This window comes from Alexandromys fortis, unplaced genomic scaffold (genome assembly GCF_014885135.2).
Source record: "Alexandromys fortis isolate MF-2015 unplaced genomic scaffold, M_Fortis_MF-2015_v1.1 scaffold_58, whole genome shotgun sequence".
Taxonomy (NCBI): Eukaryota; Metazoa; Chordata; class Mammalia; order Rodentia; family Cricetidae; genus Alexandromys; species Alexandromys fortis.
In genome coordinates this window covers 410,955-436,877 of record NW_026067940.1, presented here as the reverse complement: position 1 = coordinate 436,877, position 25,923 = coordinate 410,955, and the positions used below count along the sequence as shown (strand labels likewise).

The 25,923-nt window shown below is 35.1% G+C and overlaps 1 protein-coding gene across 2 annotated transcripts in view; it reads right to left on the bottom strand.

The window, feature by feature from the left end:
• The window catches only part of Glra3 (glycine receptor alpha 3), a 126,750-nt gene that overhangs the window by 13,530 nt on the left and 87,297 nt on the right, over window positions 1-25,923 (bottom strand). For both annotated transcript variants that reach the window (XM_050147817.1, XM_050147818.1), the window contains exons 6-7: window positions 15,277-15,414; window positions 11,363-11,577 (exon numbers count right to left, since the gene is read on the bottom strand). In XM_050147817.1, coding sequence (XP_050003774.1) covers window positions 11,363-11,577; window positions 15,277-15,414 — 353 coding nt within the window. The remainder of the gene's footprint in view (window positions 1-11,362; window positions 11,578-15,276; window positions 15,415-25,923) is intronic.

Here is a 25,923-nt window from a genome sequence, read left to right as displayed (position 1 = left end):
GCTCATTTGGCTATGGTGAGGTCTTCCAGGTTTCTACATTGTAAAGGTACTGATTTCCTCCTGAGTGTATGGTTCGGAAATTATGCTGTTGCAGCTTTGTTGTAGAACATGTTTGTGGCATACATGAAATCTTGGATTTGATCTCCAGCTATAAGTTCCCAAAATTTATTCTGAATTTTTACATTCCTTGATGATTTGGTTTGAGTTGGTCTAATTTCATCATTATCTACATTTTTTTAGTGATCACTCTGTTATTATCTATATTTATTTGATCTTATGTATGTATATTTATTATTGAGACTCCTACTGTGAGAAATATTTTAATTGTAGCACATTTTGTTCATTTTGAGGCTCACAATAACACTTTTAACAAGTCTCCATTATTGTTTTACCACTTACTTTTTTAATGACAGAAGATGTGCTAAGTTCATTTTGCAACTTTTCTCTTTTCATCTTTCAGTCAACCCCCTTTTTAAAGAATTATTCTTTCTAGCCTTTAAGATTTGTTTTTACTGTTCTTTAAACTATGTGTATGTATGTGTCTGTGTGGTAGTACAGGTACCTGAGGAAAACACAGGCATCAGATATCCCTGACACTGGAGTTATACTTGGCTGTGCACTGACTGAGGTATGCTAGGAATCAAGCTCTGCTCCTCTGTGACAGCAGACTCTACCCTGACCCACTGAGCCATGTCTGAGTTCTGTAAGAAATTAATTCTTTAATAAAAAGGAGCTTTTAGAAATGAAGTTCAGGGTGTCAATATACTGAGTGTTGAACTTTGCTACAAAATGTTTATCTCATGCTAACACCATACACTGCTTTCGTTGATCTGATTCATATCCCCCCCTTTTTTAAATTAACAAAGCTGGGAAATACACAAAGAGAGGGGGAGAGAGAGAGAGAGAGAGAGAGAGAGAGAGAGAGAGAGAGAGAGAAGGGGGGAGAGACAGAGACAGAGAGAATGAATCTGCTATATCTATTTTTAAGCTATTATCTATTTATCTATCATCTAGCTATTTATCTATTTATCTATCTATATATCTATTTGTCTGTCTGTCTGTTTATCTAATTTATCTGCTTGCCTATTTTCTACTGTCTATAAATCCATTTATCCATCCATCCATCAAACATGAATAAACACTAATTTCTCTGGTTCTATTTCAACACCTTAGGGTTTGCTATTTTCTATGTCACATCTTCCTTTAAAAGTGTGGAATTTGGCGCAAATATATTTGATTATTCATTATATATGTTAATTAATACTGCTGAAAAATACCTCCGCCTGTGCCCTCTAGAGCTAGCTGTCTCATGTCCCAAGCCTCATCCCTGTAAGTCGCAGTTCTCCATTGTCTCTGGCAGTCTGGCTATAACCATTGGCCCAGTTAGTCTCTTAGTTCCTAATGGCCCTCAACCAGGACCCCACAGGTCTTCTATTCTCATTGTCAGAAGGCTTCTAACGGCATTGGATTCCTCAGAACTGAAGTTACAGAGGGTTTTGAGCTGCCATGTGAATGCTGAGTATTGAACCAGGTCCTCTGACAGAGCAAGTGTTCTTAACCACTAAGCTAAACCCTCCAGTCTCACAGAGATTATTTTTGAGATTTTCTTTCAAAGGGCAAATCTTACTACACTGCCTTCAAGTTAAAACTCCCTACATTTTCATCCTGAATTTAAAAGCTTAAATCTATTTTAGGGCAAATAAAACACTTTGCTATAAGGCTCTATCTTACCTTTCTTACCAAAATCATCTATTATGTTTTTACCACTTTCATCCAATATTTATTATATGACAATGATTTTAACCTGGTTCTATTTTATGTATTATAGAAATAGAGATGACTAATGAAACGTATGTTGAAGCAATTAAGTAAGGAATGCATATGAAAACTATGTAAGTAATAAGTTAACAAGAGAATTCTCATAAAGGAAATATGAAATGATGGAAGAATGACTGGGCAAAGGAGACTCCTCTGGATAAAGTCCTCTCTGGGGCTGTGTTAATAATTGGTATTTGCCACTTTCTTACTAGGTCCTAACTACCATTCCCTTCTTTGAATTTTTGGAATCTGAGAACAGCCAAAAAGTCCGACCTTTCTTCCTGCCTTAGGAGCTTTTGACTTGCCTTTACCTTTGTCTGGAATATTTCCATTGAGTTATTCCTGTTTATCTTTTGGAAATCAGCAAGAGCTACTCTCTCAGGAAATCTCCTAAATGTTCATAACAGAATAGTTCTTTTCACTACCTTTTCTCTGCCTTATTCACAGAAGAGGCAAAGCTCCTCATCATAGAGGTGGCGTGGAGGCCTAGGGAAATGCCTGCTGTATATCACAGAGCTACCCACTGCAAAAGTTAAGATTTGAATATAATTAACCTACCTCTGGAGAATAAAAACATGGCTACTATCCTACGACCTTCCTTTTAGACCAATTAAATCATCACTACAAATTAAGAACAACACTGTAAGTTGGAATTCATTTTTTGTCAAAACTTTTTCCCCTAACAGTTAAAAGTCAAAGCTCTCCCATGTTTGTTTGCTTTGATCTTAAACTCAGACTATATCTTCTACCAGACACTGTGAGAAAGGACATGGGGTCCAGGTTTTACTAGAGAGAAACAAAATATCTTTTGATCAGGAGAATCAAAACTTAAAACCAGAGAACTATTTTATCCTTCAAAATACATTGAAGACCCCCCCCCCCCCGATTACATAAAATGTAGTAAGGGATTTTGATGGAGGAATGCCATTGGTTAAGTAATAAAGAAACTGCTTGGTCTCATAGGTTAAAACAAAGGTGGGTGGAGTAAACAGAACATAGTGCTGGGAGGAAGAGGAAGTGAGCTCAGAGAGGCCATGCTCCCTCTCCCGGGCAGACGCACGCGATGAAGCAAGCCGCCAGGTCAGACATGCTGAATCTTTCCCGGTAAGACCGGTGCTACACAGTTTATTAGAGATGGGTTGATGGGGATATCAGAATTAGCCAGTAAGGGCTAGAGCTAATGGGCCAAGCAGTGTTTAAATGAATACAGTTTGTGTGTTGTTATTTCAGGTAAAGCTAGCCGGTTGCGGGAGCTGGGTGGTGGAATGAAACCCGCAGCTCCTACAACAGAAGGATTTAAACTACTTAGGATCAAGGAGATCACAGTCTACTGAATTTATATTAATCTAGGGAGGTATTGTCAGCTTGATAACTAATGTTTAGTATTAGTATAACCATAAATGGGATATCTATATTACCAGTCCCCAAGGCTGAGGGATGATTTCAGATTGTAAGAGGAAAGGCAGGGGTCAAGGGAGCAGTATGGAATAGTGCAGGGCCACTGCACTTATGAACTCTTAACAAAGTGGTTGTCTGCACAAAATCAAACCAGTCATCATTCTGTTGAGAAGGGGGAATGATTCATGAACCTCTACCCTAATTGTGGCACTATGAATAGTTGAGGGCATCTGGGGAAGTGAGAGTCAGTTTTCATTAAATTGATAGTTGCTGGTAGGCTGACCACACTCCAGTGAATTATCCCACGCCCAAGAGCATGTGAACAGCACAAACTGGTCTCAGTGGGTTGTTGAAAAAAATGTCACGATGTAGGGTTTAAGACCTTGAAAAAGAGCAAGGAAGGGTATATGGAGAGGTTAGAGAGAGGGAAGGTAATGGGGACTTGTGAAGAAGGGGACATGGGGGAAATGATGAGATTATATTATAATCTCAAAAAATAAAAGAAAATTTGAAATAAAGAAAAAATTGGCATGAAGTTGAATAGGATAGGGTAATAGGGATAGATGTGGGGGGAGTTAAGGTAATGAACGAGGAGTGAATTTGATCTAAGTACAATGTTTGAAGTTCTCAAGGAATTAATAGAAGTATTTTAAAGTTTATAATATATGTTTTGTATACTTACATCCATATTTCAAAAATACTGTGTATTTCTTATACTGCTTAGTGTTATAGTTAGAAAATAGAGACAATTTGCTTTACAATTAGATAAAAACCTATATGGCTGAACTGTATCCTTCTTGATGAGTTTGTATATCATAAAACAGAACCAAGTCACCTTGGTCTTGGAGAGAAGTCATATTTGGGGAGCTTGCCTAAGTACCGATTTCTTTATGTTTCAAACTTTAAAACATAATATAATGGAAGTGGGCTTGAAGGGAATCCACCTATGACGCAATATGTAATATTGCAATAGACAGCATCAAAGTCTCGCTGACTGGAATAACATGGGCCGTGTGCACTTTTGTTGGAATGTGGTCCTGGAGGTGTGCTGTCGCTGTAATTCTTTCTTGTGACACAGTGGTGGAGGAAACGCAGGGCACTTGTAGTTGTCACGTTGGGTGATTAATGGGACAAGCTTTGGGGGGGTATGGGTCATTTTGGTTAAAATTCAGCAACCAGAACTACTCAAAGTCAGTCTCAACTTAAAACAAACTGTCAAGCTTTCCAGGTACCTGGAGGGGGAAGCCCAGAGGGAGTGACACAGCATGAACTAGAGAAAGAAGGAGTCCGAGGAGTGGTTTTAATGTGTTTCATTCTGAAACAAATGTCAGAAGCCCTATTAGCTCAGAAGATATGATATATTGAAGACTTTAGGATGATAATTTAAGCGAAGCTTTACTGGAGAGCCAAACACACTGCCTTCTAGAAAGATGCTAGCAATTATGGTGGCTGAAGGGGGGTGGTGCCTGAAAAGGAGCCGAGTTTTCTGAATTCATACTGTCAGGTAAAGCATAGCAAATCAGTCCTAAGGCAGTACGAGAACTAGAGTCACAGAATTGCTGCCAGGGAGCACTTCTCAATCAAAGGAACACAATTGTCTAAGGACAGAGAATAAAGGCAGGAGGGCTCCATGTTATGAAATGAAATGACTTTGAGCCATATAGGTTCAGAGAAGAGGATGAGGAAATAGAAGAGAAGAAGAGGAGGAGTAGAGAGGGTGTAGGAGAGAAGGAGGGAAAGAGAAAGAGACAAAGAGAGGAAAGGAGAGACAGAGGAAGAGAAAGAAGAGCATGTTTAGTATAGATCACTTTTCTATGGTGCTCATCCCTCTTTCAGTGGATCATTTATGTGTTTAGTCTTGAAATCACTTCATTTGTTCTCTCTGATCATGAGTGATAGGTTGTATCTGTCATTGGACAGTAGTTCATAAGTGTGGTATCATTGTGTAAGATTTTAATAATACTGCTCAAAAACATTGTTTTGGGTTTTGTTGTCTGACAAGCACATTGAGGAACTGTGTCGTAGATATGGAACCATATGCTAAGGTTGAAAGGCCAGCCTAGACACAGGACTTTACAGTCATATACTAAGATGGTCAAAAACATTACCATGAGTTCATCAAATTCCTATGCAGAAGCTCATAGATACAATGTATTAATGGATTATGCCATATTGGATGCAGCTTGCTAGCTATTAGTCAGACTCGTGCTCATCCATAATTTCTACATATAAAAATCTAGATGCATTTAAAAACTGAAACTTAAGAATAGGACATTGATTAAAGCAGAATCCAGCCTAAGCCTGCATGTAGACATCTGTCTATAAGGCAAATTTCCATGGGTCATTTAAGAGTGATTGTTTTGTCAATTTCTTTTCAATCTAAATTTGCTTTACTTAAAAAATAAATATATATTACAGAACATTTCAGTATATGCCTTTGGGTAAGTCATTTGTTCTTCTTCTAATGGCAATCCATCTTTGTAGATTTCCCCAGTTCCAGAAATGTCACTGAACCATGATGGATAAGTTTGACTGTTGAATAAGCAAGTGGCTCAGGCACTCAGACAAATAAGTTTCTCAAAACATACTGGGAATTTTTCTGCTTGAATATTGTTTTGTTTTCTGGGGTTTTTAATTGCTGATCTCTATGAATTTTACTTAACTGTTTTTCTTATTCATTATAATGTCAGATCCTGCTTTAAAAGTTTACATTTTCTAATGTTTATAAGAGAAATATTAACCTGAAATGGATTTGAATGTTATCTAATGTGAGAGATGAAAGAATTACAAAAAAAAAAATCGAAAGAATAAACAGTGCTGTAAAGTCGTGAGGTAAATGGAGTTGGTATCGCAAACACTGGAGGAGAGCACAAGACAGTCTCCAGTGATGACACGGAGATATGTCTGGAGTTTGGCATTCTGGGGTTTTAGCCATCGTCCTGGAGGGTGACTCTCAGGGGTTGCACGATGCTGCTTTCACTCTGATTAGATGCAGGGTAGGAAAATGCACAATGCTTCTTGTGCAGTATTTGTCACGCGCATAAAGCTTTTCCCTTTAAGAGCTAAGATGCAGCGGTGAAGGCTTTTGTCCCGAGTTGCATTATTTCTAGTGACGAGAGTCATCCTGCCAGGCACCTCAGGAAAGTGCCACCAGGGAAAGACCAAAGGATTGCAAAGGTCACAGCTACCTCTGATCCCACTTTTAGTTATCAGAGCTTTTCTTCATACCTCCTCTAGGATGTGACATAGATTGTCTGACAGCTACATGAAAACGTAAAATAAATCTAGATGTCACTGGGGATTTTCCTTAGAGGAGGCCATTAGACTTCCTGGCATGTATAAGCTATTAACTTTTGACCTATTCGTTTGAAGTGAAATTAAGCATGTGACTTCCTGCACTTGTTCTACATGTTGGAGGTTCTGCACACTAGCTGCCTACTTATGGTGATGATCTTTCAAGCTCATTCCTTGTGCTAAGGTGTCTAAGAGTGTTATTTATGACTTCAAAGTAGAATCTTGGAGACAGATGATGCCTATAATGGTTCTTTAAGTACCTAGTTTTGAGTCAAAGTCTTTCAACAAAGGTACAGTTGTCTCTTTTTATCCTTTAGGAAGTTGATAAATATGGTTTTTGGTGTGTGTGTGTGTGTGTGTATGTGTGTGTGTATGTGTATATACTGTATGCATATATTTAGATGCACACACCCAATATATGTTTTCAGTACAGTATAGAGTAAAGGAGATTTTTAGATAAAAAGTAGTCTCAAATTGCATATGCAGTTTTTGCTTTTTAAATTTGGTTTTATCATGAATCCTTATATAGTGCAGTTATGAAATTACAAACTTCGGAATTCCTCTTAAGTTCAGAAAGCTTATGCAAATGTGTATATACATATGCATATATGCATGTAATAGCAATTACTGAAAGAAGGCTATGAAATTGAAAGAAAGTGGGGAGCACAGGCATATGGGAGGAAAGACTAGGGGAAAATGCTGTAATTATTATCTCAATAATAAAAATAAATAAATTGAAAAAATATATAGCAGGTCTGTCTATATGTCAAGTAGAGAGAAAATGTTTATTAAACTGTGAATTTAATTAAGACTCAGTAATTGTAGCAAGATGAAAGGACAACTGGAAATGACCGTCATTTCATCCTTATAGGACCTATCCATGCTTGTAAATTGTATTCATAAGGTATTTCTCTACTAGCATTAAAAAATTTTAGCTTAATATGCATTATATAAAGTGTATTTAATTATTGTGTCTTGGATAAATGATCTTTTCATATTTTGTTCAGTTTTCTTTTTTCTCTTTTCAAAAACTAGCATGTATGGAATATTATTTATATTATTAAAGTAAAAAAATGTAAGTAATGTATTGAGTATTTTGTTTGCATCAAATGGTGTATGATAAAATGGAAATTCAGCTTAGGATATTATGTTAGAATATTAAAGCCAAAACGAACCCACATGTGTCATATTTTTTGCAGACTCGATTGAAGTACTATCAGTTAGGTATATGTTGCATTTAAATAATAAAGACAAAACCTGCTGGCTGGAATAGCCTTCCACTGTTATAATAATAAGAAAGTCTGATTACTGTAATCTCCCCTCAGCATGTTTATATTGCCACAGATATTTAACTTACTATTTAAATCCACTGAGTATTTTTAGACCATTAAGAGTGTTTAGTAATTAATTTTAAGAAACTAAAAGGGAATATACCTTCTTCCACTTTTATCTTTTATCCCTTTAACTTAAATGACCCTCGAATCATCTGTATGCCAACATAACCAAGTATTAAGAAAACATAATGCTTCACTTTCGGTTTATATTAGCTATCGTTACTTCTATAATTGGAAATGAATTGATTTTTACATTTTCCAAGGACTACTGTTTTCCTCACACCATAAGGTAGATAACCGCAAGCTTTAAATTCTTTTTCATTAGTTCTGTGGTACTCAGGGGTGAGACTGAGAGAAGCAGAAGTGCAGTTTAATGCAACTGAATTTTCATCCTATATCAGACAGATGAAAATGACCCACTCGTTCACTTTTTAAAACCAAGTATTGAGTAAACCATTGAAAAGCTCATGTTGTTTAAATGTGCATGTGGTACTTAGTAGACACACATATGCAATATTGGGTTCTGAGGATGAAAATGTGTAAAAGATGCTTCATCCTCTCATAAAGCTTCTTCTGGTGGGTGTCAAAATCAAACTGAAGAGAGAGAGAGAGAGAGAGAGAGAGAGAGAGGAAAAAAGAGGAAAGTTTCTGAAATATTATTTTCAAGGAACTGTCTCTCAACCCTTAAGTAACCTTTAGTCTTGAATTTGCAATCTGTATGGACCATAGGCTTCTGGGCCTCTGGGATAAATTTAATTAATTAGTTATCATTAGACTTTCAAGTGTTCTTTGTCCTTTTATGTGTAGCTGCTTTTTATAAAGAAGATAGCTGTGCGGTAAAGATGTGTGGGAGGGATCTCCATAGAAAATATCCCTGAGAATTTTCCTTCCTCTGAATCTCCATCCCTTCTCATTTTTCATGTCCTTTCCCATGGAATTTCATTTTTGAAATTCCAAATTTGAAATTTAATATTTAAAAGCTTTTCCGTATTGGAAAACTGATAACACAATGGTTGGATTTGAACTTGGAAATATTTGGGTAAATGAGTTTTCCATTTTAGCAAATGGAACTAATTTGTACATGGCTGGAGAAGGATGCAGGGAAGCTAAGAAGGAAGAATGAAGTCTTCGAATAGCTTGACTAAATCTTTAACTGCAGGAAGAAGACCAACCATAGACTCATTTTGCTTTTTCCTATTTCTGTAGTTTACTCTTACAAATCAGAGGCCCAGATTTCCTGGCCAGAAGCTCTAAATCTCTTAGACTTTGGCTGTTCTACGTATCAGTCTAACGAATGCACCAAAGCAAAAAATAAACCTGAAGCTTCTCTCTTCTACATCATCCTATGCTGGAAACAACTGGCCTGTCACACATCTGTGGACCACCCTGGACTGCCTTTCTTTGACTCTGCAGTGTGTATTCATAAGCACACCTCATTTCACTTCCAAAATTCTCAAACAAGTCTACTTCCCAGATCTATTTACTATCCTTACTTCTGCTACTGTAGATCACAATGGAGAGTGGGCTATTCTAAGTGGCTCTGAGTTCTTTCCACTTAGAGTTTGACTCCTCCTTTCTCATGCTCATACAGAGTTAGAGTGATCACTCACCTTAAAATTTCTTCAGGTTGCCCTACTGTTGTTGATATGTCTAATTATTATGAGCTATGATGTTGTGCAAGACTTGATCCCTTAATCATTAACATTTTTCTTTTGCTCATTTACAATGATCCCATGGTGCAAAGAAGCACTTATAAAGGTAAACCATCTTGAACCTTTGCTGTCAATAGAATGCACATGATACCTCTTTTGACCAACTGATGTATGTACTGTCAAAGTGAAAAATAGTTCCAGATTCTAATGAATGGATCACACGTGCCTTCTTGTTTTGGGGTATGCTGTGTTTAACTTAGTGTGGCATTACAAAGGCCAATCCAATTGATCATATCAGGGAGGAATCTCAAGGAACTACCTAAATATAGTCTAAGATTCTTTTGTCTGAGCCTTGATGAATTTCCAAGCTTCTTCTATTTTACTGGAGATGTACTAGCATAGAGCTTATGTTAAATACTAAGCAATTATCATAAATTAATGATGTAGTTTTTCATCCTGCTCTTTAATAATCTGCTGTTATTATAAGTCCTAAATTAAATTTGTTTCCAACACAATAACCTATTATTTTTCTTAAAATGATGAACTTCAACATAATAAAGTAATATTAGCTTATCATGAACATTTGATGTTGTACCTGCTACCAGAGGTAAATTATAAAAGTATAATATAAACACAGTCCCTTTAGTGTTTTCTATGAATGAATGCTGGTTATATTAAGTTAAAATGTGTTGGAAACTTTAAAGGGATTCTTTAGATCAGCACTTCTTAACCTTTGGGTAGTAACTCTTCTGGGAGTCTCAATGTTCTGCATATCAGATATTTATATTATGTTCCATAACAGTAGCAAAATTACAGTTATGGAGTAGTAGCAAAATATCTTTATGTTTGTGGGTGACCACAACATGAAGAACCATGTGAAAGAGTTGCAGCATTAGGAAAGTTAAAAACCACTACTTTAGTTAATAGGCACTTCTTAAAAATCATCTTATAAGAAGAATATTTTCTATTTCTATCTGGTTTCATAGATGAAAAGAACCTCATTCTTATCTTTTATTTTATCTTATCGAGAGCAGTATCAAAACTTTTATAAACCTTATAAAGCAAATGGTTTAGTTCTGGGTGATTCAGATGCACTCAAATTATAGACTTGGGTAAGCACTCTTTCCTATCGACCTACAGCTGCCTGGGAGTTAGAAGAAAGGGGCACAAGATAATGGGAACCTGGCTCTAGCACTATGGAAATCTGATACAGTTCTTGATGGAGAACAATCACTGTAATGTTTTTCTGGAAGCAATTTGGCAATACATTACCAACACATACAGATACCAATGTCTCAGTTTATGGTCTAAATATATGTTTAAAATAATATGAAAACGTTGCCTATGTGTATAAATGTGAACATATGTGTGCATTATGTCAACATTTAAAATTGCTATGTATATCAATTTAAATAATTTTTCAATATATTTTAAGTGTTTAAAAATACAGATACCAAAAATTCCATGATGCGTATGATGAATGTTGACATTTTAATAATAGGAAACCATTATACACTGTGTGCATAGCAGATATCAATGATTTATTGAATATTTTACTTCAGTAACTTAATTTGCAAGACTTAGTATTTTAAAAATCAATGATGAATATATTGAAATCTTTTGAGCAATCTGACAACATTTTTGTTGTTGTTTGTTTTGGTTTTTGGTTTTTCGAGACAGGGTTTCACTGTAGCTATCAACCCTGTCCTGGAACTAGCTCTTGTAGACTAGATTGTCCTCAAGCTCACAGAGATTTGCCTGACTATGCCTCCTGAGTACTGGGGTTAATGGCGTGTGCCACCACTGCCTGGCTGAAAACAGCATTTTTATGTACACATTACATGGATATGTCCTCAGGATACTTACCTTTGGTAGGGAAGCCCGGGATCCAGAACTCTGTGTGGTCATAGTAAGAACAGTGGTGATACCCAAAGCTACTCTTGCTGGGGCAGCATCCATGTTAATCCAGAATGAGACCCAAGACAGAATAACAATCAGAAGGCTGGGAATGTACATCTGGATCAAGTAGTAGCCCATTTGCCGCTCAAGATGGAATCTCACTTCTATGCATGTAAACTTTCCTAGTGGTTTATAAAACAAATGTAACAATTAAATAAGAGTCAGGTTTTATTATCCCATCAAACACGACTTAATTTTCATAATAATTTTACCATAAAAATTTCCACCAAGTTGAAGAGATACATTCGAGCTGGGTTTTGTCTTTTAGTTTAGATTTTGTTTCTGTTTTCATCTGAAAGCAATGTGACAAGGGAGTGAACTCTTATCTAGGAAATAGTATGCAATCCTATTTTCATGATCAAATAGCTTTTCATGCTTGTCAAAGTACTCAAAGAGCTGTTTTTTCAGATTCTAGCACTTGTTCTGAGGTGTTTAGAACAATGCATGTTTATTATGTAAAGGTTATCTATATTTTGAGTTTCTGGAGCTTTCATATGCTTGTTTCGTCAGCTGCTATTTTTTTCAGAGATCTTTACACTTCACGTGCTAAGTGATAAACACAAAAATAAGTGGGTTCATACATAATACTACAAAAAAACTAAATTGTATTATTTTGCATTAATAACTTTTGAGATAAATTTAGAACATTGAAAAAGTATGTTCACTGTGTAATGTATGCCCTATGTCCCTGTTATATACCTCTTTCTGCAAATAAATGTAATGAATATTTGACAACATCATAGGATTTTGTCTACTTATCCACTGGTTCTAATTCTACTCTTTTATTGCTACTGCTTTGTTATAAGTTCTTCAAATAAACGGCCTTTTAAGTGATTCAATTTTTTTTTGTCTGTTACTTTGAGCAGGATTATGTTCAGAAAGCTCATCTGCTCCTTAAGCATCATCCTCTGATATGACCACAGGGGAAGATATCAAAGGGCATGACTAGGGCAACTTCTGGTGTGTGTTGAGGAGAGTCTCTTTTGCAGAGCTCCTATTAATGTGGTGGGCACATTAGTAATGGTGGAAATGAGGCAAGGGTACAGCTTTTGGAGGTGAAGGGCAGTGACATCAGAACTTTAAAACCTTAATAGTAGTTTTCAAGTCCCAGGGACAGTGGGATACACTTTTCAATGTATAGCAATCAGAACCATGTGAAAACCATACATGATTCAATAGTCAAGTTATCAATGGAACTATTAAAGATTACTGCAATATCTGAAAATATTTTGTTTTTAAAGCACTATTAGCCATAAAATTTTAATTTTCACTATAAAGAATAATAGAGAGAATTGAATTGCTTTTATTTTATCAATATTAATCCATTAAGTAACCTCCTGACAAAAGTAGAACTTATTACTTATCATTTGTGTAAGTTCTCTAGGGTTCATGTGGTTCCCATGAAAAACACACGCTTTCAGTGTGTATTTAAAAACACTTTATAAATATATCTAGGCTGGAAAATGAAGTGATACACATAGGCAAATATTATGATTGTACATAGATGCACATATAAATATAGTCATGAATATATTTTTCTGTGTTTGTGCACAAATGAATAATTTATGAGGTTAAGAAGGGAAAAATTAAAGTTGGACCAAAGTGAGGAGAGGAAACAATCATTTACACATAACAAGATGGACATGCTAAGCAAAAGCAGGAGGAAAAAGTAGCTTTTAGAGGAATTCACATAGGATAGATCACAGAACCCTGAAGTAGGTAAACTTGTAGATTTGTGCAATTTAGGCTTTGTTGTTGCTTTTGTTTTTGTTTTCTATAATCTCATTATATATACATGACTGCTGACTGGTCTGGAAATTCCTATTTAAACCAGGCTGCCTCAAACTCATGATGATCATTGTGCCTTTGCCTACCAAGTGCTGGGATTAATAACATGTACCATCACCCCCAAGCACAGCCCAACTATACCATTCATCTATATAGAAATAATTAATAACTTCAATAATTTTATTTCCTTGTAAAATTGGGCATTTATAACTGAGGATGGTTTTCATATTCTTTTTTCTTTTATTTTCAGACTGACTTATGCAGTATATAAACCTACACTAGAAAATAATTAAGATAAGAATCTTGCATGTTGGGGGAATAATATAAGAGAAGTCTAAAGTGTGATACCAATTAGTCACTATGTGAATGAAGACATTACCAGAAGTTTCTATTTAATTGTGAGCAGTGATACTTTGGACATACTTTCTTCTCTTATATTATACAAATAATAGACACCCATGTCTTCTAAAAAAAACTCCTATCCAACTAATTGCGTGACGTAAACACTCATAAATGTAAGCTAAAATATAAAATTATGTTAATGTACTTTCAGCTAAGATGAGTCTCCTGACCCTCTATGCTCAAGTTTCTCTCTGAGATGATGTCTACTGGGTTGACTGTTGTTCTGTGTTGAATGGGTCTTTCCAAAATTCACATCCTCGGAGAATCTGTGAATTTCTTTACCAACAATTGACTTGAAGATGTAATCAAGTTAAAATCAATTCTTTATTAATGGGGCCCTACTCTAATATCATTGATGCCCTGAGAGGATGAGAAATATTTCGCTACAGAGACACATATGTATGCAGAGATCAGCATGTGACTATGGAGAAAGAAACTAAAGTGGTGTATTTGTGAGTCAATCAATACCCAGAGTTGTCAGAAATAGGAAACCAAGAAAAGGTTGGGAAAAGAACCTTTGTAAGAGCCTCCAGAGTAAACATAAATTTTGCTGTTACTTGATTTGTTTTTTGTATTTAACTTCTAGAGTTATGAGACAATACAATTCTGCTGCTTTAAATTACCAAATTTATGGTAGTCTGTGAACACTGTCCTAGATAACTAAGGTATTGCTATATACTGTGACTAGAGTTCTTTTCAACATATTTTAAAAGAAGTTATCAGTTTCTCTGTCCTTAGAGAAATAGGCAGAGGCATTGCCATTGACTTGCCTGCTCTTTAGTTTATGCTTAGATGTTATACTTGAACTTGCTCATAAGTCATCCATGAGTCGAAAAGAGTAATTGAAAATTAGACATTGTAAGTCAGTTAAGGAAATAAGGAAGGTTGGGGACTTTATAGGAAGAAAACAAAGCTCACAATTATGGAAAATGTTGAGGTCACAATGAATCATACTTTACCATAATGATATGGTAAGAGTTACAGCTGATGTTAGCATAATAGCATCCAACCATATATGCATCTCATCGGGGGCAAGCTTGACTTGTGGGTAGTTTAATGGCATTTGTAGTTGGGGTAGGCTTATGGGAATAGCCCACAACAGTTAGGAGAAGGGCATAGATTTCATAAGGGCACAAATAACACATTGAGTTTCTTAATCCTTGGTGTTAATTGTTACAAATGATATCTACTCAAGACATAAGGTTCCTCCATCAGTACAAAAAGTAACTGAAAATACAAATTCATAACAATATTAAAATAAATAGAAAAATATGTTTTAAATGTATGAAAATATGGAAAATGATGTCATTATTTAAAGCAAGTCCTTTTGTTAACATATGCAGTATTTACTTCCAAAATAGTTTAATATTTTTCCATATAAATAAAGAAATATGTTTATAAGCATCACATTATCCACAAATGTGTTGTTCCATAAAGGATTTTCAAGTGTAACTAAGCACCAAGCATATCTTTGGTCTCATACAAATCAAATAAGACAAGAAAAAGTAAGTGAAGGCATCCATAAATTTTGAAACTTCCCATTTTATACTCTATGAGCTAAGACTGTTAAAATTAACATGACATTACAATTTTAATAATCTGTATAGTGTAAGATCACGAATCACAATCACCTGTATTGTAGTGCTTAGTGCAGTATCGCAAATCTTTTTCTTCTTTCAACAGGAATTGAGGCAAAGTGAGTCCTTCAGCCACTTGTACTGGTGCCTCATCTTGCCATTCAAAAATGAGATCATTCATTGTGTATCCAACTAGAGAAAAATGTTATAGAAATGTTTATATCAAAGGAAGATATTAAAATAGAAGCAATCAGAACTTTTCTGTATAGTCATCACATGGAATGAGAAGATCATTTAGACCTAGAGTCTACCTACTGAATAGTGCATTTCCTGATTCCATTTCACAAAAATCTTTCATCAGTAAAGTAAGAGAATGAGGTAGACTTGGAAGAGCAAGCACAACATGGAAGGTAGTATTTATTCTTTCATAGGAATGGAAAGCTCTTGGGTTAATTCAGCAATTTTTGACATTATTCCACTACCTTAATTTCCAGGACTACTAAATAAAGCCAAATAGTCCCTGGTTAGAAAGTGAATTAAAGATTAAATATTTCTAGGGAAAGTATTAGTGCCTGATACCTTACTTGCTTTAATCATCTCAGTTTATATAATCTGCTTCTGGGTCCCCAGTCCCAAGCTGGACAAAATGATCTGAAAATGCAAGCTTGTTCTATTCGATAAAAAATATGCATGGAGTAGTTTGACATGGTGGTGATGAGTTCAGCATAGATTTACAAATGAGTTTTTCAATAAGTCATAGGTCTTTATTAAGTTAAAATATCAGATTTCTCTTTGGAGGGGCTTAATATAAGCAGAATTTCCCAGTTGAATGGAAAATTATGGAAATCTATGCTTCTGAGTTATAGTGGTGGAGGAGTTTAAGTGAATGAAAACAGGACTATAATTGTTGGGACCAGAAAATTCCACAGACTTGGAAAGAGAAAGGAAACATGATGTGGGCCCTGAATTAAGTCAACTGGTTAAACTGGTAAATTATTCCTTTCTATGGAACTGTGTACAGAGGAGTTTGTAGCAACTTTCATGCAGTGATTTGGCACAGCTTTTGTGGATGGATTAAACAATGGGTAAGAGAGGAGCTCACCATTAGCCCCTCTCTTTCAGAATCTTCCAGACAGAATGGAATCTGGTCCAATTGTAGAGGCAACTGGACATGCTTAGTAGAGGAGTATGGGTAGAGGAGACCGTAGTGACAACAGTATCTGTGACCAAATATCCGTAGATGGTCTAGGATTTAGCTAACAAGTTGTCACCAGCACCATCGGTGTTCCATATTTCAGTTCATTATGGAGCTAGAAATATCTGGTAGTGTCTGCAAGGCCATCCAGATTGAAGGCCACCATGTCTGAGTTTCGGTTCAAAAATAGATATGTAACTACAAGATTATTCTCTAGACCAGTGGTTTTCAATCTTCCTAATTCTACAACCCTTTATTATAGTTCCTCATGTTGTAATGACCTCAACCATAAAAATTATTTTCATTGCTACTTTATAACTGTAATTTTGCAACTGAATCATGCTGTTATGAATAGTAATGCATAAATGAAATGCAGGGTATCTGATATGCAACCTCAGAAGTTTCACAACCCACTGGTTGAGAACCACTGCTCTAGACTTACTGATTGATTTATTTATCCTAGAATATCTATCAGTGAGACATGAAATTAATAATGATTGGATTGGTAATGACAAAATAATTTGCTCTTATTCATAAATCCTTTAATATGCGCATTATAGATCACACTCTTGCTAAAGACAGCACAGGTGCATATTTCTAAATGATGATCTAAAAACAGAAAGATAAGCAATAATTTTATCTGCTGCCAGATGAGACATATGTTTTACAAGCCATATAAAGAATCACAGAAAACAAAATATTTGAGATTTTTTTTGCACCACTTTAGACAGATGAATGAAAGTATAAGAAAAACCTCTTTCAGTTTTGACATAATAAAGACTTTGTAAAATCTTCTGGAAACAGAACCTAGCAATCTGAAATTCCATAGTAGCCAAGCTCTGAATTTTCTCTCATCCAGTTTATATGAGCACATATAACTTGTTATTGTGGTGAAGAACTATTCACATGAAGTGGTCAATGAAAGCACATTTTTACGGCCATATTATTGTATTTATAACTCACAGGAGGTTTAAGCTTGAAAGTCAAAGGTAAATAATGAGATGACCACATGTTTAATGAGCATTTCCTTTATTCTGAGTAACTCAATGGGCAGCAAAAGAAACTTAATAGCATTATTGCCTCAGTACACCTTCAAATACTTTAATACATTTTCTTCAAAGTTCACTGTTTTAATATTCTATTCTTTTGACTCACACATATTTATAGAAGCTTAAGGATATTAAGAAAAGCAGATTGGGTAATGAGAGCAAGGTGATACATCTATTTTTTGTATTGCATAATAATATCACAATGAAAAAACAATTTACATATGGAACAAAGGTATTAACCCCAACTTGACCAATAATTTAATTTGATGATTATGGTGCAGTCTGCGGATGGATGTCTCAAATCTTGCTTTTTAACAATATTTATTGAGTATCAACTCTTGGAAGTTCATATTGCTTCATTTGAGTTGAACCTTGTAAATAGCCAATGGCTCCAAATGAAGAATACAAAAGAAAAAGAAATTCAGGATAAAGTAAAAGCAAATTTATTTGAAATAAACTGAAAATACCCATGGTTTATAGTGGACAGTAGTAATAACATTTTTCATTTAGATCTAGTCCATGTAAAGAAGCATTTGAAATGGACAAATCTATGCATGTTTGATTTGGGTTAAATTCTGAGTTGAAAAGTTGACTTTTTAAAAATACCTGTAAGTAAAATTACGAGTTAGTATCTTTTGAGAAATGAAGTGACTTCACAAAATAGTGCTTTATAAACATGACACCGGTCAGACCCTGTCATAAAATTCACAAGGCCCAAAACACTTTCATGGTATTAATGACACATTATTTGTAGTCTTCATTGTACTAATATTTTCCTCATATTGAAACAGTGGTGTGTAATACTTTAACAAAATACAGGCAGTAGCACCAGGTTCCTCTGGACGTGTCTGCATTTCTAAGTGCCATATCCCTTGGTAAAGAATGTCATTTTAATGTAACTATGCCCGTGTTTGATGAAGTCATAAATACCTTGTGGTATTTACAAAAGTGTTCTTGATCTTTGGATTTGTAACAAGTACTAACCTACTACAGTCTGATCCTTATGTAAATATCTGTGTAATCTCTGTGGCAAAGTGGCAAGCCTGTATCCATACAACACTCAACTACTTACTGTAACATAAGGTTTCTTTCAAGGAACAGCACTAGTTGATTTAGAGACAAACTGAGCTAGGTTTTTTTCTTATTTTGTGTAGTTGTGCATCAATTTTTACTTGAAAAGAGAAATGCTCTACTAATAATATTTCCTAGGTGCTTGGCTGTCTACTTTTAAAAATATACACGATATGGGTATACCACGAGAAGGAAACTGGTGATAATTTCGGTGAATAACAAATTCTGAAATTTCAAGCCAATATTAGATGTTTGGAGAAATTATTTTTTGCAAAGCTGCTTGAAAAATCAAGAGCCTGAGATTAGATAGCCCAGGGACTAGTGTAGAATCAAATAAAAAGAACACAGAAAAGAAAATAAAACTCTGATAAAACATTCTGTTATACTCATAGACCAGTGTCTTGCTCCAGCATCTTCAGAGAAGCTTCCTTCTGGGACAGATGTCAATAAAAGGGGGAAAAATCTAAAGCTGTTGGAGGAGGCTGCTTGTTCTTCCCAGCTGCCCAGCTAGCTTAGACCCTAAATAATCACACAGAAACCATATTATTTAAATCACTACTTGTCCCATTAGCTCTAGCTTCTTATTGGCTAACACTTACATATTAATTAAACCCATCTCCATTAATCTGTGTGTCACCATGTGGCAGTGGCTTACCAGCAAAGTTTCAGCATGTCTGACTCTGGCGGTAGCTCCATGGCTTCTCCCTGACTCTGCCTTTCTTTCTCCCAGCATTCAGTTTAGATTTTCCTGTCTATGTAAATTCTGCCCTGCTATAGGTCCAAAGCAGTTTCTTTATTCATTAATGGTAATCACAGCATACAGAGGGAAATTCCACATCACAAAGCATTAAAGGAAGGCTTTTCAATCTTTTAGGATTTCTTTTACTTTTCCTTTACAAAGTGAAGAAGATGCTATTTTCTTTAATTAAAAAAAATGGTTTATCCAGCAGGATCAATAGACAGTGACCACAAGTTCAAATTTAGTAAAATATCTTACAACTTCGAATCTAAATCACTAAGTGATAGTGATCTAATTTTAACTTTGGAAATTTGGATTTAAAATGGGATTAGAGCTATTTTATTTACCCACTATTATGAAACATTTTAGTTAATAATATTAAATGAGAATAACATCCTAAATGTTTCCTTTGTCCTTCTTTTACTTTTAAAATGTAATCTACATTTGGATGATAAGGTCTTCTTCTAAGAAGAAAAGGATTAAATTATTTTGCAGATGTGGAGGGCAATAAGCTTCTTGGTTACATCTGTTGTGGCTCTTTTTTTTTTCTAATCTTGCTATAGGATACATGATCTTCCTTCTATGACTGGGTCCTCAATTCCAATAACATCTGAGATGGGTAAAATTCATGGTCATTTCTATTGGCAATATTGTGCTTTGTCGTTCTCATCTGCTGCCATAACAACTGAAAGACCATTTCAGCCATAATCTCTAGGGAGCCCTTATCCACACTGAATTAACCTTCAGTTATTGTTCTAAGATAAGTTTTACAAATTCCAAATAACAGGATATGGAAGCTCTTTATTTTAAGCCCCTTGGTGGATGAGTTAAGAATTGAAATTACTAGCTTGGAGTTTATGGGACTCTATGGGACCATCTAAAGTCTAGACTATTTCCAAGGAACACAATAGTAATAAATCAAAACTAAAATTTAAAAAAAAAAGTGTTGGCTAGCTTGTCTCTCTGTTTAATCTGTTTTTCCACTCAAAGAATAATCTACCTATATATTTTTCATCTATTTATTTATCTAACTCAACATGACACATCAACATAGATAGTTTATATGGCTGCCTGTGCTAACTCAGGTCACCTTGCTGGGAGATCTCAGAATCACTCTTAAGAAACCTGAAGAGAAACCTTACACAAATAATTCCACCTCATCAAACTTTCCTCTGATTCCCCTGATCATCATACAGCTTCCGGAGGTCTCTAGACAATCCCCGATGACATCTTTCCATATTATTCACTTCTGAACACTTCTCAGTAGACACTAGAAAAATTTCTATTTTCCAATATTATTACTGGAAATTCACTTTCATCACATTTATGGCCTTTCCCCCATTGCTTTAACTGCCATAGACTCTCCACCACTTCTCATTTCTAAAGAAATAAAACAAAAATATTTCCAATGTAGTATCTTGAGTAAGTGAAAATTTTAAATATCACCATGTTATTTCTAGTTGACATGAACACGTGCTTATGAAGAAACGTAAAATTGGAATAACAATCAAAAGACAGAAACATACAGTGAAATGTTTTGGTCTTACTACCAAAATTGACCTATAACTTCAACACAATTAAATGAAAATTTTATTGTGTTCTCCAACTGGTAGTTAACCTGAAGTACAGAAACATGCATCATAGCTTCAGTTGGGAGAACAGTGTAGACCTACCAGGAAATGAAAATCTTGATGAATAAGGCTGTAATCTTTCAGTGATTTAGGAATGACTAAATAGAGAAGTGCTACAGAAAATAGAACTCAGAATCAGAACTATGAAGGAAGACTTAAGGTAAAAGTTACTCCTTAAATCACCATGGGAAATTTGTAATAAATGATAATGAAGGAATTTTCTATATTCCTAGAAAATAAGAAAACAGTCTAGGTCCAGATAGCAGAGTGAGTAGAGGTAATTGTCATTCCCTGAAGATCTGATTTAAATCCCTGGAACCCAAGGTAAAAGCAAGGAATAGATTTTCAAAAGTTGTCACTGACCTCCAGAATTGTGTCATTGCATTCATGCACCTGAATGCATACTCATGCATGCACACAGAGACAATAATGATAAATAATAATGATAATAATAATATTCTGGGTTAAAACAATAATATTTTTATATAATTATCATCCACATAACAATGTAGTTACAACATTATAGGTTTAATTATGTGTGCATTTAAATCACTGTGCTATGAAAATGAAATAAAGTTTTGTGGTATCACAAACATTTACAAAATAGAAATATGCTTATTCCCATGGAGACTCTGGCTAAGCATATATTTAATTTCAATTGGAGCTTAGAGTTTAATTGATGAATTGTAAATTTACATTTAATATTTAAAGTAATTCAGAAAAGCATTTGGTCTAGCTGTCTTTAAGAAAGAGAGAGGAAAGTTTGACCTAGTTTGCAAATTCTTGTATTCTTAATCAACATCTGAATTTCAAACAAACAAAGGGAAGAAAATACCCAGTCTTGGCACAGGCTGATTTTTGCTGGGAGAAATATTACTCAAGTCACTTTTATTGACTTGACAAGGAACAACTGCTATGTCAAAACGCATTTAACTAAATTTTTCTTTTATTATTTGTGCATTTGATTTGAAATCCTTTTCCATAACTCATAGTGTCACATGTGGTTTTATTTAAATTTTTAAGTTTGCTAAATTGAGTATCTTTTACTTTCTCTGAAGCCCTCTGGTAGAACTGAGTTATAACTTATCTTAACACGTACTTTGAAGACTAAAATTACTTTAGCTTTCTCCTTTCTGTTTGGGATAGTGGTGGAATTATAGAGTTTTAGTCTTCTTAGATGCCAACTAGGCTAATCATTTTGTTCACATTTCTCAAGATTTTGAAAGATTGATATACATTGAACATAGAGTGTTAAAAGTTTTTGTGGAAGATCTCAATTAAAATTGGAAAAGAGCCTGGCCACGAGCTAGATCATTTTAATGAGAAAAAGGTGGTGTGGTTAGTTGGGTTTTTGCAGTAGGGCAGGTTACAGAAGGACACTGTTTGCCTACTTCTTTGGAGGAAACTTCACTGTGGTGGGAAAAGAATACAATGTGACTCCAGAAGGTCAGAGCTTCAGAACCATTCAAATTGATGAAAACCTTTGTCTCATAGGCCTCATAGCACATCAGAGAGATCCCCCGTGAACCTAATGAGTGTGTCAGTGCCTAGACATTCAAAATGTTTGTAGCCAAGACTAGAAAAGACTTATCTTTTTGAGATTTCTTATGTTTGATATTTCATTATGTCACTATTCACTTCTGAAAACCATAACCAAAATAGTTCAAAAGAAGAATGTTTTTTTATTTTTGATGCAAAAAAAGAATAACCAGATTCTTCATTGAGGAATTGTTTAAAGAGAGTCTTGAAATAGTATTCATAGTCCTATACAATTCAATTTTAAAATGATTGAATAGATTAGAAAATATAAAATAGAATTATAAAAGTTTAATAAAATTACTCTCCAAAGTAGAGCATTATAAAATGTCTAACTTTATAATGTATTCAGAGAAGTCTAAAGAGAGACAGTCAGCCTGGTACTGGACAGATTCCAGACACCAAAACTGACATTCACTACATAGTGCAATAAAATCTAGATGTTAGTGGAAATCATTTAGTGTTCTGTAATTTGCCACATTAAAAAACCTTCAGATTTAATAGCTCTTACAATGAATACTTTCCCATTCTTATTAAAACTCTAACCAACAAAGATTATTGCCAGAGGCAAAACATAGGTGATGACTTCAACCTGAGGCATATACTATCAGTTGTTACAAAAGTAAAAAACTATTGTGCCACACAATATTCAAGTAATTAGAAGCATAATTATATTTTAGCCCAAATAATTAAGTTACGTGCCAGAATATGCTGTGACTGAAAAAAAAATACAGGTTTATAGGAGTCTTTGCTATGTTGAGAATTACTGAGGCAGTAAAATACTCCTGGGTGTTTTACTGAAATTTAACTGAAAATAGTCACAGGAAGGCTTAGCTGTTAAATCAAATCTTAAATGATTATTACAAATGCAATTGAAGGAGAAGTTGAAAACAGTATTTTAAATTATGCCAGCATTATTTTAGAGAGTTAACACATGCCAAAGAGTTAATACAACTGTTAATTACCTATCCAATTTTATGGTTGTGTAAATCTATGTGATATTTGTGCTATGTGTGTGTGTGTGTGTGTGAAAGAGAGAGAGAGAGAGAGAGAGATAGAGAGAGAGAGAGAGAGAGAGAGAGAGAGAGAGAGAGTTATCACCCACTAATTGCTAATTATATGATGATTTATAACAGGTAAATACAAAAACCATATTTTGGGTATAAAGATTTTATATCAGGGGATACATTATGATCACATTTCATGAAAAGGATAGAAACAGAAATTGTAGTTACATTAAAGATGGAGTTTAAATATAAATGAGCATGTTAACCACATTGAGGGAAGATTTTATTTTTTCTTGTATCCAGCTTATTCTCATATAAAATTCTTGAGTTCAAAATGGCTATGTGAGAGAAAATTATGAGACTCTGAATTAAGAAGAACAATCATTGTACATATACACATATATAATATACATAATATTGTATCATCTACAGATAGTTTATTTTCATTATATTTATATATAAAGACATATTGTAGAAAGTATCTGTGGACTTACACATTATAATTTTTATGTAAAATCTGTATTTTGTTCAGAGTTCTGATCATCCTAAAATGGCATGGAACACCTTTATACCTGTTAAGGTCTAACAATTGCGGGGTGTTTATTCTTATTGTATTTTTTTATCATCTCTGCCCTGCATTTTCCTCTCATGCTTTACCAAGCTTGAGACAAACAATCTAATTGCTAAGGACTAAGTGTTTTGGGTTGGATATAGTTTGAAGACTAGGACATTTGGGACTATTAAGAGTACAAGTCATTCCTTAAATACTACAGAGGCCCTGAAATCCTCTGGAATGTGAAGACGACTTTGGTTAACAACTAGAAAGAACCTACTAATGAGATTCTTAGAACACTGTTGCCCAAAGGGACAACGAGATAGCAAGTGGCCAAAGCCTTTGTCATCAGTTTTTACAGCTCCCGTGTGAGGACCTCAGTGGATACTCAAATGCTTCTTAAATGGACCTCATCAACTTAATAAACACGTGACTCTTTATTCATACTTTTGTGTGCCTTTAAAAAGTAGACCATTGCCTCCAAAATTTACTATATTTTCTACTAATTTTCATTTTCTTTTGCTTTTCTGGTTTCCTCTTATCATTACTGACAATTCATAGCGTGTTGGTTTACTGGTTTGTGTTTATTTTATTCTTGATCCATAATGTGAATATTCAACTATTTCCAGATTCTGTCCTTAAGTTTTAACTATCAGTTTCATAATCTTGTATGTGTATGTAAATATTTCATGGAGCCTGAAATTGGAGATGACCTCTGCAGCATTCAGTGTAGCTCACTTATGTTACAAAAGAGACACACAGCCTCTGAAAAATTAATGAATTTAGAAAAGTCATGTAATTCTTAACAGAAGACTTGTGGGTATATAGTTTTCTTCCCGAATTCTTCTAGCAGATGCCAGTGGAGTACTTGGCTTAGGGGTATTTGTGATTGTACTGTGGAGTCTTCTCTAGGGAGGTTGTTACCCAGGCTTTGAAAGAGGAGGCCCGCATAAGGCTGTTTGTTTTGAGTAGGATGGGAGAACTGAAGTTATCTGGAGTATTAACTAATGATGGAATTAATAGCAAACACAAGAATCACAGAAAAAGATCTAAATTATGGATGTAAATTTTGTGGAATTAGTTTTATTTCTCTACCTTTGCATGGGTGGCTGATATTGACCTTTGGTCATCAAGCGGGCACTTTATCTTCTGAGTGAGTCATCTCATTGACTCTGTTTCTGTATGATTTTTGACTTGAAAATTCCCAGCTTGAAAACTCATGCATAAAGCCACTTGACATTACAGCAATATTGAGAGATAAGCATTTCAAAAATAAACTGAAATTTCTATCCTCATAGGTGGTGTTACTAGTGCTCTAAGAAGGACATTCAACCTGCCTATGTCTCTTGAGCCTTTTGGTTTTGTACCATGGGAAGACACATCAAGAAGACCGTGCTGAATATTGATGTCGTGACTTTGGGCTTGGAGACAATATGTTTCTGTCTACTTAAAATTACTCAGTATGCAGTATTCTATTTTACCACAACAATATAAATCAAAGCATAAGCTTTACTACAATAAAAAACACGGGCGATGGTGGTGCACGCCTTTAATCCCAGCACTCGGGAGGCAGAGGCATATCACCATAGAACCTTCATCTGGAGATGGATGGAGATAGAGACAGAGACCCACACTGGAGCACCGGACTGAGCTCCCAATGTCCCAAGGATGAGCAGAAGGAGGGAAAATATGAGCAAAGAAGTCAGGACCACGAGGGGTGCACCCACCCACTGAGACAATGGGGCTGATCTATTGGGAGCTCACCAAGGCCAGCTGGACTGCGACTGAAAAAGCATGGGATAAACCGGACTCTCTGAATATGGCGGACAATGAGGGCTGCTGTGAAGCCAAGGACAATGCCACTGGGTTTTGATCCTACTTCATGTTCTGGCTTTGTGGGAGCCTAGCCAGTTTGGATGT